This window comes from Sycon ciliatum, chromosome 1, assembly GCF_964019385.1.
Source record: "Sycon ciliatum chromosome 1, ocSycCili1.1, whole genome shotgun sequence".
NCBI classification, from domain to species: Eukaryota; Metazoa; Porifera; class Calcarea; order Leucosolenida; family Sycettidae; genus Sycon; species Sycon ciliatum.
Window position 1 is genome coordinate 92,561,259 of NC_088643.1, and position 21,573 is coordinate 92,582,831.

The following is a 21,573-nucleotide window of genomic DNA, read 5'->3' on the forward strand; positions in this document are numbered from 1 at the left end:
CAAGAGGCCGTGGGTTATGCCTTACTTATGCATATATATGGACTCTTGATAGCATAGCTAGTATCGTGCACGTGGCCAGCACGACGCGCCCTTTCCACAGTGCATTTGTCATGAATATGAGTTGGGGTTGAGACTCCTCAGACCTTTCTGGCAAGGGCTTCGAGCAAAGCATGGCACACGAAAAGCATCTTGACTTGAAAAAGTCACATCTGACTCACATGCACATCGACTGACAAATTATTATGTGTTCATCAGATATCAATCAGGAGCTAGCTGAGGTGGCAGAGAATTTCTATCTTTGGTTTCTTGTTCTTAGATTGCCTACTACTAGAATTGTCCTGTATCCTCAATGTGGGTCCTTGGAGCTCGTAACTAACTTTAGTCCTGTCAGATATTTGATTGAAAACGCTGATCCATGGAGAATGCTGACGCAACTGCTATTAGTAAGTGCATTGACAGTATCATAGGTGTTTCCAGGCCTGATACAGTCTTATGACCAGGGAAAAAAGGCACATCTGCACCATTGTAAATTGTAATTCTCAGCCTTCTTCCCATCGTGAGAAATCAAAAGGTCTAAAACTGCGGGTCATGTCGTTGATTGAAACTAGGCAAAACGTTACTCTAAAATTTTGTGTTTTGACACATGGTAGAAGTAAACTGACAGAGAATGATAAGATTTGTGGAAACCCCAACTTTCCATCGTGTTTTATGGCTGACCTCTTCAGAGTGGCAATTTTTATTCTCTTTATAAATATCGAAATTTCAGGTCGAAAATGTCGAAGCTCGAGGAAGAAAACATCTTTTTTTCATAAGAAAAAAATCAGCTAAGTTTCACGTTAAAGGGGAAGTTAAGGCAAAAATTAAAATTTTGACCAGTTGTAGTCTTCGGGGTCCTGAGTCGAATGGTCGTGGTCCGAGGAAGCTGAGACGCTCCCTTCCTACTTGAATCCCAATCGAACTCGCGCACTTCCACCGAAACTGGGTGACTGCGCCCTACTAGATGGGGATTTGTATGCAAAATGTCACTAAAAGCGCCATTTCGTTCTTATAAAAGCACGGGTGACCGCGATTGGCCCATATGTTGTACTCTTTTGGACGCTGAGTCGACTGGTTTTGGTCCGAAAAGGCTGCGATGCAGCGTTCCTCCTTCGAACATGGTTGAACAAGCGGTCGCGTGCTCCCGGGTGCCCAAATCACCTGGTCACCACGCCAGCAGGCGACAACTTTCACACCAAGGTTCAACTCGAGTTCAACTCGAGTGACAGGACTGCACCCAAAAAAGGTCAAACAGGCTAGTAAGTTGTACCCTGCAGGCACGGTCACCAGGTGACTGGTGTACGCAGGAGCACGTGACTGCTTGTTCAAACGTGTTCGATTGGGAATAAAGGAGGAACGCTGCATCGCAGCCTTTTCGGACCAAAACCAATCGACTCAGCGTCCAAAAGACTACAACATATGGGCCAATCGCGGTCATCCATGCTTTTATAAGAACGAAATGGTGCTTTTAGTGACATTTTGCATACAAATTCCCATCTAGTAGGGCGCAGTCACCCAGTTTCGGTGGAAGTGCGCGAGTTCGATTGGGATTCAAGTAGGAAGGGAGGGTCTCAGCTTCCTCGGACCACGACCATTCGACTCAGGACCCCGAAGACTACACCTTGTGAAATTTTAATTTTTGCCTTAATTTCCCCCTTAACTGGATAGCATCCATGACTGCAGGATTGTCACTATCACCACCATCACCATTACCGTAATCTCGTGTATGTCGCCATTTTCTTATTTTTCACTTTCTTTCGAACCTTATGCCTGATGCACACTAGGCCGATTTTTCGGCCGATGCTCCCGGCACCGACTCGGACATGAAATCGACCGACTTTGTCGGACGAGTCGGACTACCTGTTTTAATACACAACACACAATGGTGAGCGAATTCGCTCGTAGGCGCTAGGCCTGTCTGTGCCCACGCGTACACGTGGCACACAGCTGCGCTAGACCGCAGTAGACACCAGAGCGGAAATGAGATCGTTGTTACACGAGCATCCTTCCAAAGGTGTGAAAAAGTCTAGCGTCTAGTAGTGAGCCTGTGTAGCCAGTTCACAAGCTGCAACAGCTGTCTCTGCTGTCATGGTGAAAAGCTGTCACCGGTTGGTTGCAAGCACTAAAAATCAGCCGACTTTTCAGCCAAATATCGACTACAGTGAACTTCGCTTATAACGACACTCGGCGGGGTGTCAAAAAAGTGTCCTTATTCGTGAAGTGTCGTTATACCCGAAGTCTCATTATATGTATTACAGTTGGAAAGGACTTTGCTCTGGGCATGGAAATGCTGTCGTTATTCGCGAATTGTCGTTTTATCCGCAGTCGTTATAAACGAAGCTCACTGTAGTTGATACGTGTCCGAAAACTCATACGATAAGAAACTTGCCACAGATTTGTCGGAAACTTGTACGGCAACACCGTCCACACGGTGACACCAGGCGATTTTCGCGCCAATCTTGAGGACTTTTCCTACGATTCCATGTCGGCCGAAAAATCGGCCTAGTGGGAACCAGGCATTAGACCACCTCTGATTAAAACCTTACTTCAGTACATTCTTGTATTAAAAGGAATGGCACTGGCAAAGCCGCAGCAAGTATTGAGGTCAAAGTATAGAAGTTTAGTCTTTTTTTTCATTTCAGCTATTCCCTGTATTATCCTTGAAGAGAAGGGAACGAAAACGTTCGATACCTTATGTAACGTGTCTTCTGGACTGGATGCATGAAATTGCGTGGATACATGCAAACTTGACTTCGTCTAAGTATATAGTTTATACATGATGCATGGAGTAGGGTTAGCTGAACCCTCCAGACATGGCTTCACTGCTGTGGACTGACAGGCAAACTATTTACCCGAGAGGGTCTCAGGCATTGCTTCATTGCGGCGAAGGTATGGGTCACTCACAACATGTTTGCTGTGTTCACATCATCAGTAATGCTGTGATTGCTTTGATTTATTTTTGTTGTTAGATTTGAGCAAGTTCATATCTCAGTGTTCATCAGAGGGCAGCCAGGAGCATCTCAATGCATACTGTAGAGACTCTCCGCAGTGTAATGATTTATTTGCCGTCTTAGATAGAGATGGAAGTCAACAGCAGCCTACACCGAAAGAGGTATGCTTGTGAGCAGTGTGTCTGCTTGTGTGTATGAGTTCATTCCTTTAAGGTGTAAATATGCACGTGGGCGCATGCATGAAGAGGGCTTATGCTTTTCTGTTATCAACTGTTCCTACTAGCGCCTTTTATCTTTCGAGAGCCGAGAATGGTCAGTCCATTATACCACAGTAGATGTACCACTCAAGGCGCAGCAGTTCATACAGTGGTGGTATGCATGATAGCCAACGGTCTACATGTACTTCCTCCGCGCCACTGTAATTTGAAGTAGAAGTTGCAAAACTGACTTGAAATCTTCACTAATCCGAGTACTGGCAATGACATACATAGCAGCGACATATTCACACATACCCACCCACCCAGTCATATCCGCATCCTTTTTGGCTTCCTTTCTACATATTAATCACCCTAGAAAAACACTCACATAGTTATCATCTGTTGTCCGTCACCAACATGATTGGATGTGTGCTACTGAGCTTCGTAACGTGTGCTGTGTTGTGCTACACTACACCATGCTGTTATCGCTACCTTGTGTGAATTATTGCCAGTCACTTGATGTGTAGTGCCACCTGGAACCCCAGTGCTGTGCTGTGTTGTTACTTAGTATATTATTAGTCTTGGTATCCACGTTCTTCTCTTCATTCCTGATGATGCCCTCACTAGTGACATTTTGGAGGAGGTATTTGTACTGGTGTAGGCAAGAACTGGTGAAGAGAGTGAGGTGAATCTTTCTGCAAGTACACGTATGACAAGGCTACAATGGAGCTTCAAAGTTAAAAAGCGTTATAATTTACAAGTCTTGCACATGGATGGCAAAGCTACGTTGGGCAGCAATCACATGTTGTTCGTGATGTTGTGTCTTTCTTGTTCCATGTACTACTGCTGCTGTTGCTACTACTGCTGGTGCTGTTCAGCTTCAGCTAGTCTTTCAAGCCTTGGAGCATGTTCTGCTCTACACGGCCGCGCTGGCCAAGGATGCATCCTCCGGCTTGGCGGGGGTTGGCGCCTTACGAGCCGTTGGGCAGACAGTGGTCGCCAAGCTGCTTCAAAATCACATGAAAATGGTATGGTGAACGTAGTAACAATGCACTGGGTGTGCGATGATGAAGTGCGTACAGACTACTAGTACAAAGTGCGTACAAACCTGTAGGACAAACTGTGTGTTTCATGACATCTCACAATGACACCGTTTACTCAGTCTTTTGTAGTGTCAATATTGTTAGCAGCTCTACTATACATGTATACTGTGCTAGATCGAAATTCTTCTGTTTGATGACCAGATGATTGTTTATACACAGATTACACTCACGTCTGTTTTTAGGTGCCAATTCTTTTATCTGTTCCTCACGACCGAACCCTAGAGCATTCCTAGTTCTGTCAGGACGAATACTGTCTGAAATGCCTCTGAATTTATGGAAAAAGAAAGTGTACTTGAATGCAGCGTTGCATGAACTCATGGGGTCTGTTGCGTACTGAATTACAGATTTGGAGTCTGTGAATTGTAAGAGTGCAATGCACCATGTAACGAGGAACCAGGCTTAGCTGACACAAACAGTCTAGGCATTTTGATTAGGATCTGTGTAAGTTTGCAAGGAATGCATCATGCTATAGTGTACTATGATATCGTCCCTAGCCCCATCCTTTATGAACATGACATGAAGGCAATGCTGCCACCTATGCTGCTTGTTTGTTCTTTTTGTTAGATTTACCACTCCCTGAATACAGCGTCACCGTCGTACCTAGTTCGTAGTTGTCTAAAGTTACTGATTGCAGTCTGTGTACAAGGCAGTGAGAGTACAAGACAGCTATGTGGCGTACTCGATCTTGGCTTCAAGCCTCTCCAAATGTTGCCATCACGGCGAGACGCCAAGGTAAGAAACTCTGATCTGTGTGTATGGGGGGGGGGGGAGATAGATATATAGATAGATAGATAGATAGAGATAGAGATAGAGAGAGAGAGAGAGAGAGAGAGAGAGAGAGAGAGAGAGAGAGTGTGTGTGTGTGTGTGTGTGTGTGTGTGTGTGTGTGTGTGATTTTCATGGCTTTCTTTGTGCAGGTCATGAAACCGATGTACATGTTTCACTATTCTAGGACTGTATGTGCAGTTGTGCACATGTATCCACTGCAAACGCTGCTTGCATGCAGTCTTATGTTGTATAATGTCACCTTTATGTGTCTTCGTGTGTATGTATAGACATGTACATGTACATGTATGTGTGTGTGTGTGTGTGTGTGTGTGTGTGTGTGTGTGTGCGTGCGTGCATGTTTGTGTGTGTGTTCGTGTGTGTGCATGTTTGTGTGTTTGTGTGTGTGTGTGTGTGTGTGTGTGTGTGTGTGTGTGTGTGTGTGTGTGTGTGTGTGTGTGTGTGTGTGTGTGTGTGTGTGTGTGTGTGTGTGTGTGTGTGTGTGTGTGTGTGCATGAAGTCGGCAGATGACATTCGCGGTGCCTTTGTCAAGTTTTGCATTGCGTTATTGCTGTATGGCGATGCTGATATCATCCGAGTAGCCATGGAGTCCAAAGGTCAGCAGCTTGGCAATATCTGCACACCTTCCATCATTTTTGTATATCGTTTTGGGCTATTACCACAAGTGATCAACTTTGACCAGTCTCTTTTAGACAGAGTTTCTCCGTATCCCTGGAAGAATTTCCTTTCGGTGCACTGTACCCTGGGAATGTAAATGTCCACTAAGGTATAGGTAACATTGTTACATCCTGAATTGGCAGAACACCATCATATTTCATCAACTCCACACTTGTAAAATTTATTGACTTCTCCTAATGTTAGAGGCTGCTCTTCTTGCCAGCTGACTGATGAGTGCTGTGTGGGTCATGCTATCTCTATGTACACACTTGAAATGGTTGTTGTATCTCTGTGTTCATTCTGCAGTCCTGCTAAGTTCTTTGTTCAGGCTCCTGCCATCAGACCGTCCGTTGGTTGTGCATATGATGCTGTCAACCCTACTTGACAAGGTTAGTAGCTCTCTTATGCGAATAGTGCCTTCTCTTGAATAGTGCCACTCAAATAGCACCCCCACAGTTCACTGGCATGCTCACGTTTGTTTGAAGTTTTATGGCAACCGGCAAGTGCAGGGTCTTTGTATCAAAACTGACATAGTGCTCGCCAATATACTGGCGTCATTTAGCCTCTTTTTTCTTCTCGTTTCTCCCTCTGTCCATACACCCCTTGTCTACTATCTTAACCAAAAGCATGGGCCTCAGCAGCCACTTTGCCTGTGGTGCTGTTTGCAAGTGTGTAGTCTCGGGTGTCATTCTCCGGCCATTGAGTAGCATGTTGCCAATGAATATGCTGATGTGGCGATTGAAACCCGCACCCCGGATACACTTGCAGCGCTGGAGGCCACTCAGTATCTAAGTCCTGAGTGCACTTTCCAGCACACATACGTGAGGTCATGACAACCAGTCCGCGACTCTGGACGTGCACGTTGCTGCTATGGACCTCACTTGGCACAAGTGTAGTTTTGATGTTTGGTGTTGGTGTATGCTGTGCTTGCCCAGGTCTTGAAGAATCCATCCGTGACAAAGAAATCCAAACTTGAGTTCTTCAACAGCAATGTTTTGTTGCTGATTTCCAAGCTGTGCCAGCGCTTTCAGGACACATTATCCCAGGCATCCACGGACAGTGAGGATGGTAGTGAGGTCAAGCAAGTCACTGTGGCCAGCTTAGCAGCTGGTTTCCTGCATACTGTCTGCTGTTCCAGTGTGCACGGCATTGGATTTGCCAGCAAGTATCAAGCATCAGGAGAGTAAGTTGATTAGTTCAGTAGCTCTACTTACCGTGTCCACTGTAGTAGCATGTGTGTCTTTCAATTCTGCTTTACTGGAGAGGTTGCGCACAAGGAAAATTCGTTAGATTTCGACCGTCCGGGTTCGAGTAACGAAAGTTGCTCCGAAGATCCGTCCAAACGTGACCGAAACAGAGCAAATCTACAAAAATATTTTTCGTTCCCTGGAGTACTAAAATACTGATATTTTACAACTCCCTGTCTTGACTCTTCGTACCCGCGCGGCTGCCGCGTCGACCCACTACGAAAACGTTCACGCGTTGTGCGCAACCTCACGGTTTACGAATATCCGTTAGCTTTTTCGTTAAAAATATTCGTTACGGCGCTACGAATTTTCGTTGTGCGCAACCTCTCTACTACTGCACACATTGCTGTGGGATTGCCTCACTGGTGGCAGCCCATGCTTGACTGTGCTTGTGAGGTTCACTTGGTCGTATACCGTATTAGAGATGAGTAACCGTAAACCGGTTGGCAGAGTACGGTTTGCAGTCAGGATCACTGTTCTCAGCACAGTGTGTCCTCCGCCTTGTATCAAGCTGTCATCGTCAAACATGCTAACCCCTTAAGCAAGGCTTGCATATACCATGGATATACATGTATGTCCATCAGTGATTAGTAACTCTTGCGTTATGATCATCTGTTTTCCTTATTCTGTGTACTCGTAGGTGTAACAATCCGATTCTCCTGCGGTTCCTGACGAGCATTCACGTGACTGATCGCAATGCGTTGGTGGATGAGCTCATCATATCCACGCTGTCAACTTACCCTGACCTGCTGCACTCCTACTGGTCTGCTGCTGCGTTCAGTTTGGAGCCACGGCCAAGCCATGTGTGGCTCGGTAATGTCAAGCTAGCCATCAATGTAAGAGTCATTCATGGTTGTGTCCTTTGTTCAGATTCTCCCACCATTCACCATAGGTACAGTAAAACCTGGTTTAAGCGACCACCCTTACGGTGCAAGCAAAAACGGTCGTTAAAGCCAAGTGGTCTTTAGAACCAGGTCCCACAGTGTCTGTGTCGAACTGTCGGTGCATGGAAAACGGTCGTTAAGAGCAGGTGGTCGCTAAACCCAGAGGTCGCTTACACCAGGTTTTACTGTACAAGGACAACATGTTTGAGACGTACCCAAATGAGAAGGAGAGTGGTTTGGCTTGACTTTGGGCAAGTGAAATCCTGCTGTGGACTTGCGCTTGCCCAATGCATATGTTGTAACTTGTAGAAGTACATGTACCTGGGTTTCTTCTCGGAATGTTGAACGGTCTTTGGTGCTCCTGGAAAGTTGGCATGGGTGGATCCAGGGGGTGGGCCAGGTATTATACTGGTATGCTACATGTATGTATGTACGGCCCGGGGCCACAATATCCTTCATGGAACTATTCACCAACAGCTTGTTTGTGCTCACTGATGTTGTGCCGGTAATGACTTGCTATTGCCACTGTTCTGTAGCGTAGAAGATGACCTGGATCGTTAGTCTTTGCTGGATGTGGGCTGCATACGTTTGTGTTCTATATCACTGTCTGTGTTGCTAGGTGCTGGAATCGGTTGAATGTCCTCCATTGTCCTTGGTCTCAGCAGCATCTAGTGCAGCATCTGACGATCTTCTATCTGCCAAGAGTATATTTGTGGATGCACCAACCTCATCCCTTGATGACATGCCAGTGGAAATGAGCAGTGCTACACCTTGGCAGCTGCTTGGTACACTGGTACCGTCATCTCTGACATCCACTATGATCGGCCATGGCATGCAGCACTCCAACGGGTTTGTCAAGCTATCCACACTGCAACTGCAGGCACTGGTGCTGCGGCGTGCAGACCGCTTCTTGGTCTGGTGTCGCAGTGCGTCACAGCAGTTTCTGCACAATGGCAAGGTGAATGTGTCATCCACCAGCCTGTCCAGTAAAGACATTGATCTTGTTGCAAGTGCAGTGCACGACGCTGTTACTCAGCTTGTGCCCAATATCAATGTCTTAACTGCAGTCTGCCAACAAGTGCTGAACAGTTTTAATGCACCGGTTGATGCTGCTAGCCTGCAACTTGACAGCACCAATGGTAGGTAGGAGGAGGGGAGGATTTTCATGTACACCCTGTACTGTATACATTGTGTTGGGCACATGGCCAGTTCTCCACAGTACTACTGCACAGCTATTTCTGTGGTATTTGTGTCTTTGGGACCAATAGGTACACTTGTTCTCTGCTACTCACTTTCCTTTGGCACAGAGCCCTCACAGCTGATATGAAAAAGACTCCATGGTGTTTGCTGTTTCTTTGTCTTATGTTGTGACTGGTGCTAGTAACTATGGCTTGGTTGTTCTAGTACTTGCAGTATGTACTGTCATCAACTGGGGGTAGGCTATATTACAGAAACAACCATATTCCCTCTTTTTGCAAACCCTGTGTGATGTACCATTGCGCATCTATTCCACACTTTGCAACCACATCCGGCGCTGGGGATATTTCAAGCGAAAGCGTCCTGGTAGCATGCTGTGTTATGGCATGTGATGAGGTTGGTCAGTTTGCATGCATACATGTATTATGCTCTCTGTGTGGCTCTTCTCTATCTTGCAGGTCAATCTCCACCAGAGTTTAGCCATTCAGACCTGCTGTCGGCAATACTGGAGTGCTTAGTTAGTTATCATTCCTTGGTACCATCATGCTTCATTCAGGTATGTCTCAAACTATCACACTCATGCACACCCATGCACACCAAGTCTTGTACCTATTTGTTCACTACCAGAAACTGGTCACATAGGTCTACTACATCTAGCTGGGGGGATTCAGAAGGAATCTAGATGAGACACTCAGTTGCCCAACGGCTGACACTCCCGGTCCCCCCCCCCCCCCCCACACACACACACCCCGCCCCAACCCCGCACACATAGACACACCTGATGGTGAACATGCGAGTACGTTGTACAGTAGAACTCCCCTTATCAAGGCACATCGAGACCATGCACTGCCTGCAACTAACGAAAGTTTGTACTGTTACAGTATAGTGACAGCAGCCGGAGTGAGCAGATATCCGTGTTGTGCCGCTTCTGTGCAATGGCGTGTGACTGGATAACGTTTCTAAACTTGAGTCTTGAGTTGCTATTGTTTATTTGATAACCTACGTTTTGTACCCTATACCAACACTCGTCCATTAGGGATGTAACTCGTCTCCTTTGCTGACCTAGTGGCCAGCATGACTTTGCATGGCTTGGACTGCTGTGGACTGCTGCAGACTGGTGTGTGCCCTGCTACGTGCCCTGGCCTGTGCCATACCCTATGTTGATGTATGCTTGGTATCTGAACTGGTGTATGGTGTATGCCCTGTGTGCCTGCTACGTGTTGCCTGTGTTGGTGTGTGCTTGGTGTCTGTCTCTTGGTGTATGATGTGTTCCCTGTGTTGACGTGCACCTGGTGTGTTCCCTGTGTTCACGTGTGCCTGGTGTATGCCTGGGGTGTGCACTGCGTTGACGTGTGTATGGTGTGCGTTCTGGTCACATTGCTCAGACAGGATACGATCTCTGTAAGCTGCTTGCACCCGTATCATTGACTGGAGAAGCAGGACCAGCTTCTGAACTACAATCATTTCTGTCCCTGCCCTTCCACATTCAAGCGCTGATCATGCAACTTCTGCTTCAAGCAGCTCCTAATTCCATACAATGGCACAAGCCAGTAAGTCCAATTTGTGACGTTTCTTCAGCATTGCTTTCTGATGTGGTGCAGAAAGCTGCAATTGAGTTAGGCTGCCAGTTCACATGATCTAATTGGCACTTACATGTGCACGGAATTGTGGGCTTCCATGCTCCGCACCCTCATATTTCTATATGCCATCTACCGGTACTTGTACAAATATACAGATGCACTGTGTTGTGCATCCACGTGTGCCTTTGGTTTGAATTTAGATGGCTAAAATGAGCTTTTCCCCGCTGAACGTCATCATCAAGTCCTACATTGGTGCGCTAATTGCATCATCCAGTGAGAGCGAAGATGAGAGTGTCGACTCAGCCGCAGGGGACTGTTTGTCTACTGCTGAACGCTTACTGATCAAGGTAACAGCTGCCCCTTAGTACAGTCTGTATCGGCTATAGCGTACCCTTTTGATTTCCGTGATTTTATCACTATAACCGATGCATCACTATATGCGATACGATAGATTTTTTTCTCTTTTTTTCGATCGACAAATGAAAGGCAAGGAAATACTTCCAGCATGGCGTTTTGACAAATGAGCATGCTGCATAGTTGACAGTGCCCGCATTTCCATAAAAAATTCTGTTATATACATGTACATGTATCACTATAAAAATAAGCAACGTGAAGAAAGTAAAAAAAATAGGGCCTTTGATATTATTGCTACATGTATTTTAAAGTTATCACTATAGCCGATAATAAGTGTGTTATGCATGTTTAGATTCTTTGTTACCATCATAATATCCGATATATCATTACATCCGATAATATTGGTTATAGTGATATTTTTACTGGATAAAATACGTTTTGCTTTTGATATTTCGTACCAATATCACTGTAGCCGGTATATTCTTATATCCGGTCACTCTATAGCCGATACAGACTGTATGTATGTGTGTGTGTGTGTGTGTGTGTGTGTGTGTGTGTGTGTGTGTGTGTGTGTGTGTGTGTGTGTGTGTGTGTGTGTGTGTGTGTGTGTGTGTGTGTGTGTGTGTGTGTGTGTGTGTGTGTGTGTGTGTGTGTGTGTGTGTGTGTGTGTGTGTGTGTGTGTGTGTGTGTGTGTGTGTGTGTGTGTGTGTGTGTGTGTGTGTGTGTGTGTGTGTGTGTGTGTGTGTGTGTGTGTGTGTGTGTGTGTGTGTGTGTGTGTGTGTGTGTGTGTGTGTGTGTGTGTGTGTGTGTGTGTGTGTGTGTGTGTGTGTGTGTGTGTGTGTGTGTGTGTGTGTGTGTGTGTGTGTGTGTGTGTGTGTGTTATGTCATTTCACTGAGTACCATGATTAATTTTGTCATCTCGATCCGTCTTTTTTATTTTTTTACATGCCATGCCTGTATAGCTTAACCAAGCCGAATGCAATGTATGTACCTCTTGTGGCCCGATTTATAAGCCTATTGTAGTCTGAGGAGGCTGTGCTCTTTCTGCTGCTTTGTGCTCACAGTTGACGCGTGAAACCGAAGTTGTTGGCAATGGGGAGGTCAGTGATTGGCTGCGAGCCATTCGTCACCTTCACTCGGATGGCTGCCCCGCGGAAGATCTCATTGCTCTCATTGAACAGACCGAGAGCGTGTTCTGTGGCCTTGTGTCTAAACCACACACCGCCACAACACTGTGGTCTGACTTCACCACCGCCATTAGCTATGAAGCCAGCGTGCCATCTGACGAGCCGCTTTTGAGCGTGGAAGAAATCCTCCGTAATCCAATGTGTACGCAACGCCTCACCGCTCCCAGCCTTGTGGCTGACTGCAACGTGGAGTTAAATTGTTCTTTGTTACTTCTTGCTCTGGATAGGTTAAGTACTAGTGATGCTGCCCATCAGCAATCTGTTTGTTTGAACTTTGTTCTCAAGTACATTCCCCTGTGCTTGGCAAGAGCCGATGAACCCAAACTTGTCTCCAAGTATGTCAAGCATTTCTCACAATCCGCCCAATTTAGCAATGGAGTTGTTATGAAGAAGTTGCTCCGTGTTACTCGTGAGACTTCATCAACTTTGGGATCGTCAATGCCAGGCGAAACAGAAAGCGAGGATGTGGAGGAGAAGATGGATGTCGATGAAACACGCAATGGTGACAGTGCGGGTGAGGTAAGTTTCTTTTCTCTGGCAGCATTTGTAGACATGAGTCAGAGACATAGCTAGCAATCGCCTTAGCTGTTTGTATTTTTGTAGTACATGTACTCTCTGTATAACATTTCTGCTGCGGTTTTGACAGCAACTCTACTACTTCGAAGTATACCAAGTATGCCGAGCCTCTGAAAATCATGTGAAATGTCTATGCCATTTGGCAAAGATGGGAAGATCTTGGGCATGATAGATAAAGCTCATATAATGGGAATGGGCAGTCAACAGAGAGCTTATCTGTAAATTTAGCCCCACTCTGAATCTATCCATTGCCCTTGGGATGGGCAGAAACATATTTATCTCATGTAGCTCGCCCCCAAAGTTGCCAGTACTATCTTGCTGATAATTTCCTTATTCAGATAATTCTTCTTTGCTGTATTTCATTGTCTTTGATATAGGACGACGACACTGTGTCTGCTTTGAAGCTCAAGTATCGTCCCAAGAAAGATAATTGGAGCGACTTTGTGTCAAATACACTTGAGTAAGGCGCGCCTCTCTGTGTTTCTCTTTACCTTGGGCTCTTTGCTGTGCCAATATACATTACAGTGTACCCGGAGTTATGTTTTCTATGTCCTCATGCATCGGAGGTTTGAAATTCACAGTGCTTGCCACATTGTAGAAGTTCTCGGCATCCACTTAGTGTAACATTTAGAGATGTGGCACTTACTAATGGGTAATTGCTTGTTCTGTTTCCAACCTCTCCGGCAGGTGTCATTTTGGTCATCCTGCAGCCTTCCTTTACCTTGCAGAGCTTGTTCCACAAGTGTACCAAGCTAACAGTCCCAGCCAAGCACTGGCACAACTTCCCCTCGACAAGATGCATCAGATGCTCATGAGCCACTCACTGTTTCTGGAAACACTGCTTGTGAGCAGCCCATCCCCTGCTCAGCCAGTGGAAAATGGTGCTGCTGCTAACTCAGATGAGTGTCGTGAAGCACAGCAGAAGCTGAAAGTGAAAGGTATGATCCTGCAAACCCTGCTTTGCATGTCTGTGCATGTTATCCATTAGTGCATGATACTGCCGCATCATTCTCTTCACTGTTTCGTCGGATCACCCAGAGATTGTTGGTTAATGGCAGTGATTGAAACAGGAGGCTACTAAATGAGTAGCGAGCAGCAATGTATGATGTGTACTGACAGCGTTGATAGTTCTGATCTTCCATGTGACCAATGCAGTGGTGCAGATGCACTGCTGAGCATGACATACATGTATATGCTACATATAGTAGTGTAGTTTGTAAAGAAGTATGGTGCTGGTACTGGGTACTGGTAGTGGTAACACTAGGTCAGGAATTGTCCTGGAGGCAGGCAGCTCCCTGTCGTACTAAGTTAGACTCCACTGTATGCAGATCCACTGTTTGCATACGTTTGGTCCATGCTGTGCTGTTGCGCAATCTATTCTCTGCTCAGATGCGTTGGTCACCTTGTTACTGGCAATCGTACAGGCTGGATCCAGTGCATGTACACAAGCACACATCACAGTATTTCTGGCGGCGTATTCTCCCTATCTCACAGCAACCGGTCAGTACTGCGCAGGCGACATGCCCTCCCTTCTATTCACACCGCATCAACACTGGTCTTGTGTTTTGCTACACGTTGGTCTTGATTTTGTATTGTGATGGTGTAGAGTGGCACTGCTGGAGAAGAATTGATTATCTATGACACTCTCAGCATCTTTACCATTCAACTGTAGTCAGTCCATGTTGCTCGGTATCTTACTACATGTATGTGCTAGTAGGTATGCTGGCATCTTTTAGGAACAGACTCCTGGATGGGTATGGTTGTCTGTACCCAGTACTCTGTTATTGGTACTGAAATAATTGTATCAGTTCTGCCTGCACTACCAACAGTGCATCCCTGTAGTGATTAGTGAATACATGACATGTATATTGTGTTCCCTGTGCTTTGCTCTTCTGCAGATTCTAAGCTCTTGAAAATACTACATCTGTATGAAAAATCCTTCTCGTTATCAAGTGTGCGGTAAGTTCGGCCAACTCCCTCTCAGGTTCTATCCTCTTTGATATTGCTAATAATTACTCTAGCATGCCTGGTGTTGGCCTGGTTTGTTTCTATGTTGATACTGGTATCTGAAGATTGGGAGTGGTTATACAGTGTAGTGTGTTGTGTAGTCATTGGGTGTATTGGAACGTACATCAGCTACAGTCATGCACTATACGACTGTGATGGTGTGTGTTGTCGATTGCCGTCATACCATGTGGCACTGTAGTGTGCATCTGATCTTTGTGTTGCTGCTTGTGTGTTCCTTCCTGTCCACCGCCACCACTCCTACACTACAACCACCACCACCGCCGCCGGCATTGTGTAGAATGTCACTGTGGGGTGACACAGCCCTAGCATATCTGCGTAGCAAAGCAACGCAGGGTGACGACGCTAGCCTGACGACACTGTGGACGGAAGGCTGCATGGACCGCGTGTTGCAGCTGCTGGATAGAGCAACGCTGCTGCAGAGTATTCTACATATACCGCTGGATATTTGCGAGTGTGTAAGTCAGTCAGCAGGTGTATTGCAGTTCATGTACGATGTAGATAGCTGTACCTGTACATCAGGAAAACATTGTCGACTTTGTGCGGTTATGACCAGTGAACAAAACACCCAGACAGACAGACAGACAGAAGGACAGAGACAGACAGAAGGACAGAGACAGACAGACAGACAGACAGACAGACACAGACAGGCAGACGGATACAGATACAAAGACAAAGATAGAGACTACACTGCAGTCATGTGCGAACCGTAGTGTTTTGTTACCATGGAGTTGCAGTAGAAGTACTAGTACTGCTACAGTCTGTGTCTATGTGTTGCTGAGCTGCATTATACACCACTGCTGTGATGTGTAGCTTACTGCTTTCTTTGCTGTATGGACCTGGCATGATTGCGGGTTTTTGTAGTTTCCATGAAGCCATGCATAGTACACAATAGTGTGTACAGACAATGGTATCAATGTTCATATTGCTATATGTGTTACCTCTGTGTGTGCAGGTGGAGGCTGGCACGTTCCCTGCTGTGCCCGGATGCAATGTTTATGACCCGCGCTTCTTACTGCCACTGTTTGCTGAAAGCTTGAAGCCAGGTGTGTATTAGCGCATGCACGTCGCTCTGGTTTTGGTATGTGTGGGTCTGTATGCAGGGTCATATTCTTAGCCGCATATTGTATGTACATTGTACCTGCGCAGGCTACAGCTTCCAGTACCTGTAATGTGTAATGTGAGATACATGTACATGTACTTCAAGTATCACGTTGATGTGCACTTGAGTTGAAGCACTATTATTGTAGAATTTGTTGTGTCTACTTTTGAACCATAATTATTGGTGTTCTTCTGTGATTTCTAGGCTTTGTCGTGAACTGCCAGCGGTTTGTCGACAGTGGTGCACTGAGCTTTTGCCTGGGATGCCTGGCTTCATTGGATGTCAGTGTGCGTGCTGCCGCATACCTTGCTCTGATTCTGTTTGCTGATCACCTGGAATCAGATCACACGTTCAGAGAGAGATATCAGGTAGGAACAATCAGGGGATGCTGATTTGAATTCTATTCCTGTGCCACTTCCAATGCACTTTGCTTGCGGAGCCGGTTAACCCTTTACCTTCTGTGTGTACATGAATCGACCGAATTTGGTCGATGGACATGCAGCCACTAAAACATTCGTAACTGGATCAATTCTTGACGGAATCTCAAAAACTAAATATGTAGGAAGACGCCGAAGAGCCCAGCTGTTCATTGCAACAATCGGCGAAGAGCTGCGATGCCACATTCCAAAGATATCGCGCTCGACATTTCAGCCACTGCAAAAGTCGATTTTTTTCTGAGTGACTGGCCTTGAGCTGGGGATTTTCCCTCTCCTGACATGCTGAGTCACCTGTGCATGTTTTGAGCGCGTGGGCAGCATAAAAAGAAACCCAGGACAACAAATTTGAAATGTTTACGATGAAGGAGTGAGAAATGGCTGACGAGGAGAGAATTTTCTCGGATACCCAGCGATGGGGAGTATTTGAAGCACCCTGGTGTTAGATATGTGATCTGAGTAGTGTCCAGTTTGAGCTCATTGTACGCAGCTCCTGGAGAGCTTTCCAGAATGCCCAAGAGTGTGAAAATCGGTTGATTATAACGAAAGATATTCTCAGAATGAGGTGAGAAATATCGCATTTGGAACTGCCTGAGAATTATGGTCAGAAGGTAAAGGGTTAATGTTTTTAAAGCATTGAGCAATGCAGTACATTTCCAATTGTCTATGCAGTATACACACTGTGTACCATTGCCTCTAGTTTTCCTGATTGTCACTGCTGGCATGGATGCGACCCTTTTGACGGCTGCTCTCTCTCTCTCTCTCTCTCTCTCTCTCTCTCTCTCTCTCTCTGTTCAGATTTCCACACTGCTGGGCAATCTGCGCAATGCGGTGGTTGAGGATTGCCAGCGTCTGCCGTTTGTCATCACTCTCTTCTTGAGCAAAGCCGCCATCCAATTCCTTCATCCAGGTATGTGTATGGTAGTGGAGCTAGTGGTACATGAAATAGTTGTAAGGTTCACAGCAGCCTGTGCCTTGTAGGAGATCTAGCCACCATGTACCTAACTCATGTACCTAACTCCTGTACCTTACTCGATGTTGCTGAGCACTGCCATGCTACGGCGGCACTAGAAACGCTGAGTTGTGCATTTGAATACGATTCGGTGGATTATACCATTTTTAAGAATCAGTGTGCGACATACTGTCGTATCTTACATTTTTGTATGTCAGAGTTTGGGCCTATGGATTCAAGCGTTTACCACCGTGCCCCACTGGGGGCTTATCCTTCTTGGGTGGAAATTGCCTTGTAAGCAAATCAGGTCGGTCTGCAAGTCAGAAACTATATAGGACATACGCTATTTGTGTAGGTGTACATTGTTTACAAGTGCTGTGTACCTGGTTCTGTTTTCTTGTAATTTTTTCCTGCACTGCCTGCCTGCACTCAGAGCACTGGATATACCCTATGGTGAACAGCTTCTTCCTGCAGCGGCCTATTCTGGATGTGGCTGACCTGCCATTGTTCTACAATCTCTTCAACAGCACTGCTATGCAGGTCAGTTGTATTCCTTCTTCGTGATGATGATGCTGCTGCTGCTGCTGCTGTTGGTGTTGGTGTTGCTGCTGGTGCTAGTGCTCCTGCCTGTGTATGTGTCCCAGGTGCAGCTATATCCTACATTGTCAAAGGTCTCAGGGTGCTATCGTGTGCCAACTGCAGATTTATGTTGGAACGTGCACTTCAGCACTTCAAGTAGCTCAGGTCCATCCTGTTGCAGCTACGTTGCAATATGTCATGACGGGATGACGTAAAATTAATACAGTTGCAAAACTGCAAAAAAACGTGTAACCCCATTTGCACGCTGCGTTTGGATTTTGTTATACAGCACCATAGAGTGATCTCCGATCCGCCCCATAGTCACAGCAGAAGGGAACAAAGAGGTGTGTCACTCTGGTGGGATTTTCTGTGATGGCAAATTCCTAGATTGTCATAGCTGGTGCAGATATGCGGTGGGATGTGGTGTAGTGCGTACAGCTGAGCTGCAGTTGTACAGCAGGAGACCTGCTTGAAAATCCTGCTTGTACGCACTGCATCACTAAATTGGAAATTCGTATTATTTATTGGCTCTTTAGTAGTGCTCATGGAGTCGCTTTTTGATTTGTCGTTGTTCAGTACAAACGAGAGCGCAACTGGATGATTCAGTTGCTTACAGAAGGTCTACGCCATGTGACCGATCTGCACCTGTACCAGCGACGTCATGTCCTGGAATTGATGATGTCATTCTACCTGTCCAGTACATGTGACACTCGATGCAAGGTAGGTGTACAAGTGCTTGTTACTTAGTAACCACATGATGTGCATGGGGATTGGGGAGCCTGGAAGAGCAGGCTGAATAGTAGGAAGTAGTACTGTATCTCTTACCGTTGCCTTGCAATCTGGAAAGTATAACAATAGCACATAGATCTGTGCCTCTCCCGGGGGCCGGGGGTCTTCTACACCAAGTGTTGTGCTGTTGGTATCTGTAAATTTGAACATAACGCTGGTGGTGTCTTGGACATGTAGAACAATTCCCACAGCCTTTTCGCTAAACAAGTGTAATAGCTGGCCCCGGAGGCAATCACACTCACTCAAGTCAAACACTCACGTCGTAGTTTACCAGTAGTTACCAGGAAAGAAATATTATACACACTTGGAATGCAAAGAGGTAGAAAGGCAACAAGAAAGAAGAAAGCAAGGGAACAAAAATCCGGCAACCGGCAGCCATGTTTTAGGTCATTAACCAATAAGCAATCTACGAAAACCAGTTGCCGACGAAATTCTAGAAACATTAGTATAATTAGCCAATCACAGTTCACAGCTCTGGAACATTCTGGAACATTAATACTAGCAGCCAATCACAGTTCACAACAGACAGTCATACGGGTAAAGTGGGGAAATTCGGGTTTAGCCATACCCGACTCATACATTACTCACGAGCGACTCACGGAAAGGGTAATAACAAGAGTACATAACCCCCCAGAGTGTGCAACGCCTGATCCAGTTCTGCATAGGGTCTTGGTCGAGCGTAATCGGATCTTTGCGTCATAATACCGTACACATTTGAGGGGAACCCAGGGAGTCGCGGGTACTCTCGGATCAAGAACAACGGTGACCTGCCTCGAGACCGGCCTTGCGCTGGTGTGAAGTGTACGCATGACATCAGAAGATCCGACTACTGTAAAAGCCATATATATAACGAAGTGCTAACTCTAACGAGTTAACGAGGAGAAATCTGTCGTTAAAATAGAAATCGTTATACAGAAATCGATACATATACTGTCCTATTGAGCGTTGATAATGAGTGAAAATCGTTACCTTTGGTACACGTAAACTAGTCAATTTTGGGAAATCGTTATATATGCGCCTCGTTAGAATAATGGCTTTTACAGTACGCTCGACCAAGACCCTATGCAGAGCTGGATCAGGCGTTGCACACTCTGGGGGGGGGGGGTTACTCTTGGTAACATCAAGAGTACATAACCCCCCAGAGTGTGCAACGCCGATCCAGCTCTGTGTAGGGTCTTGGTCGAGCGGAATCGGATCTTCTGATGTCATGCGTACACTTCACACCAGCGCAAGGCCGGTCTCGAGGCAGGGCACCATTGTTTTTGATCCAAGAGCACCCGCGACTCCCCAGGTTCCCCTCAGATGTGTACGGTATTATGACGCAAAGATCCGATTCCGCTCGACCAAGACCCTATGCAGAGCTGGTTCAGGCGTTGCACACTCTGGGGGGTTATGTACTCTTGGTAACATGCAGATACAAAATAAGCAAGGAGAGAAAAAATGTAACTAACTGCCCATCTTGGGGTTCGAACCTAGGAATCTGCATCCACACAAGCTCTACAAATAAATACTCCTTCACTGCGAAAAATATACTTTCTATCAAAATGCAACTCCTACACGTATACACAAGTACCTGCCATTTTAGTCCAATGTGGGTTTTTTTCTCTTTTCTCCCTGTTTGTGTGTTGTTTGAAGGATTTGGTGTGCAAGCTGCTACGGCAAGGCTGCCAATTGGAGCCGTGTCGTCGCCTTTTGCTCTCTAACCTTGGCCTCGTGCCCTGGCTTTCCCATGCTATTACACTGGCTATGTACAGGTAAGCAGGTCGGCATGTGTACTACGCGCACTGCGAAATGAAATCCGATCGAGTCACTCAAGTACTCGCCGGGCGTTGCGCAGTCAACACTGGGCTGCAAAATACGCAAACTTGACTCGCGCGATCGGATTCCATTGAGCAGCATTGTAATACAACTGCTACTTCTGGTGTGATGGGTGCTGCCTGCTACTGAATTCTGCTTTTTAACAACAATACAGATGACTTGTTTCACGTAGTGATAGATGTAGTGGATAAACCAGTCCTTGGGAAATCACTCTGCATAGAGTGTCCTGGGTATTGCCCGGCGGAATCGGTGTGAGAATTACATGCTGTTCTTGGAAGGGGTCACATTTCAATTTGTCCTTTTTTGCACTAAATTTTGAAAGCAGCGGAAAGTACTGCGCATATTAAAGATGGGATTTCAGTACGGTCTTCAAAAAAATGAAGAGTGGTTCATACAGCAGAGCTTTCTTTTGGTCTGAGTATTGTTTTCCTGTGTTGTTCAATTGTATGCTCTCTCTCTCTCTCTCTCTCTCTCTCTCTCTCTCTCTCTCTCTCTCTCTCTCTTTTGTTGGCCATTTCTTCATGAGCAGTTCTAGTGAGCAGCAGCAGCAGCATAGTGTGATGTTAGTGTCCTTTGCTGAAGAGGTGCTTGCAACACTCGGCCAGTCATCAGCAGTGGCAGCAGTGTCCCACCCGTCATCATCCTCTTCGTCTCAGGTCAGCACAGAGCAGTGTCAGCGTGTGCTGGACTCCTTGCGATCTGTTTCGCTTGCAGTGCCGTCATCATAGGACGGCGGTGTGGCTGTCGACATGTCCCTCCCGGATGGAACACAGCGGTGTCACTGTTTTGTATTATTTGAGTATATAGCAACAGACTTTGGAGATTGCACCATTCTTTGTACATATCTGTAAATGCGCCGCGAATCCTTGGTTGGACCCATGGCATGTGGGGTGCCCTCTGTTGGAATATTTATATTCTCGCTTGTCATGAAACGTCCCTCTGGCCCTGTATGATATCAAACCCCCATGTTGATCTTGATGGTTCACTGTACATGTAAATAATTATTCTTTCGCGATTTCGAAATGGATTGGGAGGACTTCAAATTCTTCCAAGATTATAATATTACCGAGTAGAGAGTATGTACTCGGGTGAAACTGATGTTCTGTTTCTCTGCTTGTG

General features: G+C 46.1%; 1 protein-coding gene across 1 annotated transcript; it reads left to right on the plus strand.

The window, feature by feature from the left end:
- Positions 1–240: 240 nt before the first annotated feature.
- LOC135806521 (nucleolar pre-ribosomal-associated protein 1-like) lies at positions 241–21,552 on the plus strand. Its single transcript, XM_065320714.1, has 25 exons — positions 241–443; positions 3,006–3,148; positions 4,063–4,212; positions 4,852–5,019; positions 5,573–5,669; positions 6,037–6,119; positions 6,666–6,913; positions 7,618–7,813; positions 8,481–9,000; positions 9,517–9,614; positions 10,444–10,608; positions 10,839–10,985; positions 12,057–12,698; positions 13,133–13,215; positions 13,443–13,693; positions 14,145–14,255; positions 14,654–14,714; positions 15,061–15,238; positions 15,736–15,826; positions 16,087–16,250; positions 17,115–17,226; positions 17,702–17,808; positions 18,424–18,567; positions 20,272–20,390; positions 20,984–21,552. Exons 1-25 carry the CDS (start codon positions 416–418, stop codon positions 21,180–21,182), a joined length of 4,305 nt encoding a protein of 1,434 aa, XP_065176786.1. The 5' UTR covers positions 241–415; the 3' UTR covers positions 21,183–21,552.
- The last annotated feature ends 21 nt before the right edge of the window (positions 21,553–21,573 follow it).

Coding starts and splice junctions, on each gene's coding strand:
- LOC135806521 (XM_065320714.1), top strand. CDS start 416: ATGGAGAATGCTGACGCAACTGCTATTA. Junction 15,239..15,735: donor CGCTGGATATTTGCGAGTGT/GTAAGTCAGTCA, acceptor CTGTGTGTGCAG/GTGGAGGCTGGCACGTTCCC. Junction 17,227..17,701: donor CATCCAATTCCTTCATCCAG/GTATGTGTATGG, acceptor GCCTGCACTCAG/AGCACTGGATATACCCTATG.